The following is an 8,455-nucleotide window of genomic DNA, read 5'->3' as shown; positions in this document are numbered from 1 at the left end:
CGAACGCACCAGAGTAGAACAAGCAGCCGGAAGAGACCGCCAGGGGGCGCCCGGTGGCAGCGCTGGATCCCGGTCTCCACGCGGAACCTGGAAAATCGGATTCCGGCCTCAGTCCTCAAACTTCCTAATGAACAGTTACTTTGGCCCACAAAAGGTCTAGGACTACTCTCGGACAGAAAGTACTAGAAAATATATTGCTGATGACACTGCACTTAAGGGCTCTCTCCAGGCCCTTTCAAGAGATCCACAGAGTTTTCCGGTGGGGGTGGTGGTTTTTTTTGGGGGCGGGGGGGTGCGGTGCAGGGTGCAATCTTGAGTCTTTTAAGAAAAGCAGGGCTTCCCTCGAAGCTCAGTCAGTAAAGACTCATCCTGCAACGTACGAGATCCGGCTTCGATCCCAGAGTCAGGAAAATCCCAAGGAGGAGGACATGGCGACCCACTGAAGTACTCTCGCCTGGAGAATCCCCATGGTCAGAGGAGCCCGGCGGGCTGCAGTCCTCGGGGTCGCAAGAGTCAGACACGACTGAGCGAGTAAACCACCACCGCAGGAAGACTGCAGGCGGGAATGAGGAGGAAGGTTGAGAGGCGAGAATGTCTTGGAGGAGAAAAGTCCCCCGCTGAGGGACTGGAGGAGAAAGGAGTGAGTTGGGAGGGCGCGGCTACTGCCCGGCGTCAGTGAGGGGGGCGGAGAAGGGACTGATGCCGGGCTAGCCCTCGTATAAATAGCTCCCGGCAAGGTCGGATCCAACCAGTTTCCACGTGGTGATGGACAGGAAGGCTGGCCCCGGAGCGCGTCTTGGTTTCGCGGCTCAGGTGCTACTCGTGGCTCTCCGGTTCTGCACGGCGCTAGGCGGTGAGTTCGGGGATTAACCTTTGGGGAGCGGACACGGGGCCATAAGACCGGATCGGGTGTCCGAGGCGGTTCGGGGAACGCCGCGGCGAGGCCGCCTCCCTGCTTTAAAGCTCCGCGCGCTCCTTTCCCGCTGGGCTCCTGCTCCCCGCCCCGACTCGCGGCAGGTTGCCGTCCCCCTGCAGGGAAAAGACAAGATCTGGGTGAAAAAGAAATCAATCCCAGCAGGAAGGGAGGGAAGGCAAGGAGACGAAAGAGCCAGGTCGGCGTCACGAAATGCTGCTGCAGCCCCCCCGGGTTTCCCCGTCCGGAATTCAGAGTCACCGAAGCGGGTGCAGGAAAGGTGGCGGCCGCTTCCGAGGGACCGAACCCACGCGGTTCAGGGGAAGGCTGGGTGGAGTCTGACCAGTTGCGTTGGCCGCAGGAGAGGTGGCGGGAGATGGGCAAGGGTCTAGGTGGAGTCCGCCACTTGGGCGGGAAGTGGGGGGCCAGCGCAGGAGGGAGGGGCGGGGAGATGGGTGGAGTCTGTCCTGGGAAGCCTCCTTAGAGTCCTGCTTGGTTACAACACTATTTTTTCCATATCCCTCCCCGTCCAAAGAACCTCAGGGCCTCCAACAACTTCCCATCTGTGAAGGGATCCTAAACCTGTCCTCTGTCAACTGGCACCCTATCCTCTTGCCTGAGAATTCACCCCAGCAGAAGCCTCCCAGCCTGGCCCCCAGGACGTAAAGCAGGAGAGATGGGAGAAGAGTTTCCCAAAGTGTGTGACACAGGGCACGAGGGTGAGGACGGGCACCCCCACTTCTACCCTTTGGTCCCACATTCATATTCCCTGAGACTATGGAGACAGTGGCCTCTTATAGCTATATTTAAGACAGGAGTTGGAGAACCTTTTCTTCAAAAGACAGAGAGTAAATCTGTTGGTCTCCACAGGCCATGTGGTGTCTGTGTGTGTTATGCATCTCCACATTTGTGCTACAAGAGCAGGAAAAGACGACCTGAAAAAAGCAAAAGAACAATGTGACTGCCCTGGGTCACAAAACAGTAACAGATGACTCCTCCCCTAAGGACTAGTGCAAGGGATGCCTTAGCTGCCTGTTAGTGAACCAAAAACTTGCTCTGTCCTACCTTGTAGGTTCTGGGTGGTGTGAATGTGAAAGGAGTGTGGGTCCAGCAGATATGGGCTACTGTCCCCTGACCCCTCTGCTCTAGAATGGCTTCCTTGGTCCATGGAGATATAGGGGATATTGCACGAAGCCTCAGGCATGAGCAGGGAATAGTGTGTGCATGCTAAGTCACTTTAGTCATGTCCAACTCTTTGTGATCCTATGGACTATAGCCCACGAGGGTCCTCTGTCCAAGCGTTTCTCCAGGCAAGAACACTGGAGTGACTTGCCATGCTCTCTTCCATGGGATCTTCTCTCACTCAGGGATAGATCCCACATCTACTCCAGCTCCTACATTGCAAGCGGATTCCATATCGCTGAACCACAGGGCAGGCCCCAGGGAATAGTGGTCCTACAATTCTGATGTCAGGCCTAAGCCACCTGCTGCTCTCTTCCTATTTGTTGCCTCTGGCCCTTCTTATGCCAAACCACCATATCGCTTTAATCCTATGGTGGCTGGTCTATCTGAACTAATGACTAGGGGTTGATGAGCCCAGATCATGATAGACAACGTTGACATTTCATGACCAGAGGCTTCACCTCCACCAGCCCCCAGGACCATACCAGGAGCCACATTGAAATGCTGTAGTATTCCCCACTGCAAATCACATGGCCTTGCTTCAGGACATAAAGGGTCTGTGTTGTGAACCTCCAAGTAAAATGCCATATTCGGCACATAGCACCTCTGACGTCACAGGTTCTGCTGGGTCATCTGCCCAAGAAGCAAATCATCATTCACCAATCGTCTGTGACTGTTTTTGTGCTAGGACAGCAGTTGTAACAGAAAACTATGGTCTGCAGAGCCTGAAATATATCATATGTACAATTATCGAAATCTATGGCCACACTGGGAATTAAATGGAGATAGGATAGGGACGACACTCTTCAGCCCTGGAGGGTTGTAGATTGGTACTCCTCTCTGTCATTTTCTCCAGAATATGATATTGTTTACATGTACTATTGGGGGATGAAGGTCAGTGTCAGAAGTGTGAACTTGGAAATCGCTTCTATGGTAGCCCTCACCCCATGGTAATTTACTAACTGTGAAGATTTTTCATTCATATTGCAAATGCAGTGAATGTGAAATGAGCACTATGAGGACCAGTGAATGGGTGACACTCCTGTGGGCAGCACGTGGGACAGATGTGTACTCCTTACCACAGATCTCAGACACCACAGTAATAACAGGCGGGCCATGATGATGTTTCAGACTGCTGGACATGATAAGAGTCCCACTCTAGGTCCTTATGAATGTGGGGGTGGCTTCTCTACCAAGTGTACACTTACCCCAGTCAATGACCGTGTGGCTTCCAAAGGCCAGAAGGACTTCTGCACTTGCTGTGGTGAGAGGAGGGCCCTCCTTGCTGATGCCTGGCATCTCTGTCTCTAGTGATGGATTCTGAATATAAGACCTGACTCAGTGCTGGATACTGCACAAAGGACCCAGACATTTTGTTGGGATGTCTGCACTCAGCCTCCTGAACATCCAGCCTTGTGTTTGTCTCTATTTTTTTATATAATTTTTCCTTTCAATCATGTAGTTTTTAACAGGGCTCACTGCTCTTCTCTTTGCCTTTAGGACCACCCTGTGCTGTGAGCCAGCGACGTACTCTCTGCAGTAAGTCTTGGCTACAGTGGGGCTCTCTGGTCACTTTGGCCGCTGCATCTGCTTTGTTGCTGACATAGAGCACTCCACCTGGCATCAGCTCTTTCCCCTTCTCCTTCCTCACTCCTGCTGGAAGCACACAGGAACACCAATCCCACCACTGTCCCTGACCTTCAGCAAAAGTCACCCTTGAGCTGTTGGAGATGCTTCTCATCCATTCTTTCCTCTCGGGCTCCATAGAGCCTGGTGGACTGCACACTTTCCTGCCCTTTCATACCGTGCCCGCCCTGGCACATTCACTTCTCTGAGCCTTTGATCCCCTTCTCTACCACCTGCCTCGGAAGTTCTGGATTTTCTCTTTCATGCCATGTGCGCCAGGCCTTCTCCAGGATTCCAAGACCCATCAAAGTGGTAGATCAGCAGCATCTCCCTGGCCTTGCTAAATCCTGTGAATTCTCCTTTCTGCAGCTTTGGGTTCTGTGTTGGCCTTATGAGCAGAGTAGAGATAATGTTATGTGGTTTCTCCACTTGCTCAGCCTGTAGGTGGTGTTAGGGGGCAGGGGGGCCTTCCTGCTCTACCAACCCAGCTCTGCAGCTTTACTCTGCTCTCACATAAGTTGGGGGAAGAGGTAATGGGTCTTCTCCAAAACCTGCCCTCACCTGCATTTTCCTTCATAGACGCTCACTCTCTTTGCTACAACTTCACCGTCTATCCTCACCCCAGTCCTGGAGAGCCGTGGTGTGTAGTTCAAGGCCAGGTCGATGGGAATGTTTTTCTCTCCTATCACTGTGGTGGCACCAAGATCCAATCCACAAGTCCTTTGGGAGAAGAGGTGAAAACTACGAACACTTGGGAAACACAGACAGAAACACTGAGAGACATTGGGAACTTCCTCAAGGGGCAATTGCCTGACATTATACCGGAGAAACACACGGCCAGAGGTGAGTTCAATTCGGTTCAGTTGAGTCACTCAGTCGTGTCCCACTCTTTGCAACCCCATGGACTGAAGCATGCCAGCTTCCCTGTCCTTCACCAACTCCCAGAGGTTGCTCAAATTCATGTCCATCAAGTCAAACTCATGTCCATCGAGTCCAGGGGTGAGTTAGGAAGTCCAAATACTGAAGGGGCTGCATCCATTGTTTATGGGTAAAAAATTCAATTGGGTATTGGTCCTTCCCTAGTAGTCCAGTGGAAGGAGCAGACCTTGGAGGAGAGAACAGGGCCAATTACCTGGGCCCAGGGGAGGTGGACCACAGTGAGGCAAAGAATTTGTCAAGTCCAGAGCCTGAGCTCTTTCTTTTCCTCGATGGGGTCAGACCCTCTGACCCTGCAGGGCAGGATGACGTGCCGTTGTGAAGAAGATGGACACATCAGTGGATCCTGGCAGTTCGGCTTCAATGGAGAAATGTGCCTCCGCTTTGATTCAGAGAATGGGCACTGGACAATAGATCATTCTAGAGGGAGACAGATTAAAGAGAAGTGGGAGAATGACAGAGCTGTGACCGACTTCTTCAAGAAGGTCTCCATGGGAGACTGTCGGGCCTGGCTTCAGGATTTTATGGTGTGCTGGGAGAAAATGTTGAAGACCTCAGGTAAGTGAGACGAGTATAAGGAAGTGGTAGTCCACTCAAGGTGATATGGACCCAATGTCTGTGTGTGCATGTGTGTGTCTGTGTGTCTGTGTGTGTGTGTTTTGGCAAAGTGACCTATCTAAAGTGAGCTGTTCCTGAAACGGATGGCCCTGGAGAGTGTCATACTGAGTGATTTAAGTCAGAAAGAGAAGGAGAAATATCATAAGACATGCCTTATATGTGGAATCTAAAAAGAAATAGTGCAAGAAAACTTACAAAACAGAAAGAGACTCACAGACTTAGAAAACAAGCTTATGGTTACCCGGGGGAAGGGATAGATAGGGACTTTGGGAAGGTCATGTACACACCGCTATTTGTAAATGGATAACCAACAAGCTCCCACTGTATAGCACATGAAACTCTACTCAGTGTTATGTGCCAGCCTGGATGGGAGAGGGGTTTAGGGGAGAAGGGGTACATGTGTATCTATGGCTGAATCCCTTCACTGTTCACCTGAAACTGTCATAGCACTGTTAATGGCTATACCCCAATTAATAATGGTTTGGTCATGAATAAAAATAAAATAAAATAATGTAAAAAAAAAATTTAAAAAGTGAGTTGATCCTGGGAGAACAATGATCCAGGATGCTCTGTCATCCTCCTTCCTCTTCCACCTCCTGACATCTCTCCTCACAGCACAGGCATTTGGACTACTGAATGTAGATTTTTGCTGATCCAAATCCTGTAGACGTCTTTTTGATATCTGGGATTTATTTCTCACTGTACCCTCTTTCCAAAATCTTCTTTTAAATGTCACCAATTCCACTTCAGGAAAACTGTCAATACCACCTCTGCTGTCAGCTCCCGAGGACTTCATCCTCATATCTCTGATGTCACAGCAGGAATGAGTGGCTGTGTTGGAAACCTTGCTCCCCCATTAGCTGTCAGAGCCCCGTGAGGACTGGGCTCCTCCCTTCCCCCCATCTCGCCTGAGGATCTAACACAGGGGCCTCCATGTGATGGGTGCAAGCTGTCTGCACAGTAGGGGTTCTGAGTCAGGGGGGTGAGGAGGCATCTGCCGAGTTTGGGGTCTGGACAAGGGCTTCACTCTTACTCTCCTTGCAGCATCACCGACCACAGGCCCCCCTACAGTGCAGCCCATGGCCCCACCCATCAAGTCCAAACCCTGGATCCTCCCCGTGGTCCTCACCAGTTTCATCATAACTGTTTTCCTAGGCTGAGTCCTTTCCAGGAGCAGGTACTGAGGGAGAAAAGGCAGGGGCACAGGGCCTGGTGTGGGATGGGTAAGGTGAATCCCAGCCAACCCCTGCCCTCACTGAACCGCCTCATCGTGGAAATGAGCAGGTGAATAAGACCCCATATCACCTGAGAGCAGAACTTGGACAAGCTCTGGCCTCAGTTCTGAAAGGTCCTCACTGTTAAATGACAGTGGGAAGTGGGGGGTGGCTGGGGGCCTGTTGAAGTTAAGAGGGTTTAGCCAAGTCCCCTGACTGAGCACAGACTGCTGGCTGGCAGGGCCCCGGTAGGTGGTGTGAGAACAGCAGGCACTCAGGGCGAGGGCAGGACTCACGGGGGCTGAGAGCAGCATGGGGGCTCCACATGATGTGTCAGCGGGGAGGGGACCCACCCAGGGGCCAAGACGAGAGGGGCCGGGCTCTCATCCCAGGAGGAAGGGGTGGGAAGGCCTTTGCAGACCCAACTCCAAAGGCCTGTTCTCACAGGAAGTGGCCTGGGTCAAGCAGGCAAGGCAGGAGCCCCACAGCAGCGACTGTGGGAAGGGCTGAGGCCAGGCCTGTGCTCCTGGAGCAGCAGCAGTTCTGACTCAGTGTGGCCTGCAGGTCACCAGCCTCCTGGGGACCCAGAGCCTCCATCACTGAGCAGCCCTGCCTTGAGCAGAGGTGTCTGGGGATGGGGGTGCCTAAGCTGGGGTGGAGGTGCCCAGCTGGGGGGACCAGGAACAGATGGGGGCAGGGACCCTGGTCCTGAGAGCTGTGTGTGCTTCTCAGAGGCTTGAGGGGCGCAAAGGAAGGAGGTTTGCCTGCAGCCCCCCAGGGCTGTCAGGAAGCAAGGCCCCTCCTCCGGGGACCTGCTCCCTGGTCCTTTAGGACCCCCTCAGGGAGGATCCAGACCTGAGTAAAGGGAGCAGATTGATTCCTCACTGGCTGCAGTCCTGAGCCTGAGCAGGGGATGTCAAGGCCTGGGGTGACTCTGTGATGCAGGAAGGAAGGAGGAGATGACAAGAAGCTGCTGGGCCTGGGGTGGGGGTGGAAGACATAGAAGCCCCTCAGTGAGGGCGGGTCTGGAAGGGGGGCTGGGGAGGGGCAGCCCCAGGATAGAGACAGAATTTCCTCAATCTCCTGGGCCAACACCTCTTTCTTTTCTGCAGGTGATGCTGCTCCCAGGAAGCCCAAACAGGTGTTCTGTTGGCCTCAGGACTCAGTCTTTGCTTGGCCCCCTTTGATCTCCTGCTGTTTGCATAGTTTGCATATTTTTTAATACAAATCTTTTAATGAGAGATGATGAATTTTTTTTGTTCCATATTATGTTTTGAGAGTGAGTATGATGAAAAAAGTGCTTCCCTGGTGGCTGAGACGGTAAAGAATTCACGTACAATTCAAGAGACCTGGGTTTGATCCCTGGGTTGGGAAGATCCCCTGGAGGAGGGCATGGCAACACACACCAGTATTCTTGCCTGGAGAATCCCATGGACAGGGGAGCCTGGCAGGCTGTAGTCCATGGTATCACAAAGAGTTGGACATGACTGAGAGACTAAGCACACACAGCACATGATGAAAAAACTGTGATTTATCTTTATAGAATTGGTCCAGTTCTGTCTCAGTGGGCACTCTGCCTCATTCAGCGATGAATCCATTACTGAATGATCCTGCTGGTGTGGCTAATCAACTACCACTGGAAGATCCTGGGACAGTTTCAGTTTGACAGTTTCACACAAGGCTGGCTCAAAGTTATACAGGTCCTGAAGCTATTTCTCCCTTGGAATGTAGTTTTCTAGCTTTAGAAATTATTTACCAATTATCTTCTTGGTGATTGGAACTGATTTTATTTATTTTAAAAGCTATCATTTTACTGACATATAATTTGTTGTTCATAAAATGAGATGGCAGAGAATGCTGTTCACTTCAGACCTCAGGAGTTCAGACCCTAGGAATCCCAAAGCTGGTGTCCAATCACAGTGACACAGTAGATGTACCATATCATGTCTGTTACCACATCTGATGA

At 51.9% G+C, this 8,455-nt stretch overlaps 1 protein-coding gene across 3 annotated transcripts; it reads left to right on the top strand.

Annotated features, from left to right (window-relative positions):
- Nucleotides 1-272: 272 nt before the first annotated feature.
- Nucleotides 273-7,730, top strand: ULBP21 (UL16 binding protein 21). Of its 3 annotated transcripts, NM_001168608.1 has the most exons (6): nt 766-853; nt 3,596-3,634; nt 4,301-4,564; nt 4,940-5,215; nt 6,320-6,452; nt 7,602-7,715. In NM_001168608.1, exons 1-5 carry the CDS (start codon nt 766-768, stop codon nt 6,433-6,435), a joined length of 783 nt encoding a protein of 260 aa, NP_001162079.1. In that variant the 3' UTR covers nt 6,436-6,452; nt 7,602-7,715. The 3 variants fall into 3 exon arrangements, with proteins under 3 accessions (XP_024852303.1, XP_010806977.2, NP_001162079.1); XM_024996535.2 differs by lacking the exon at nt 6,320-6,452 and having other exon boundaries at nt 273-853; nt 7,602-7,730; XM_010808675.4 differs by lacking the exon at nt 3,596-3,634 and having other exon boundaries at nt 279-853; nt 7,602-7,730.
- The last annotated feature ends 725 nt before the right edge of the window (nt 7,731-8,455 follow it).

Source organism: Bos taurus, chromosome 9 (genome assembly GCF_002263795.3).
Source record: "Bos taurus isolate L1 Dominette 01449 registration number 42190680 breed Hereford chromosome 9, ARS-UCD2.0, whole genome shotgun sequence".
Taxonomy (NCBI): Eukaryota; Metazoa; Chordata; class Mammalia; order Artiodactyla; family Bovidae; genus Bos; species Bos taurus.
Note: the sequence above shows the minus strand (reverse complement) of the source record. Positions and strands in the feature narration are given on the sequence as shown.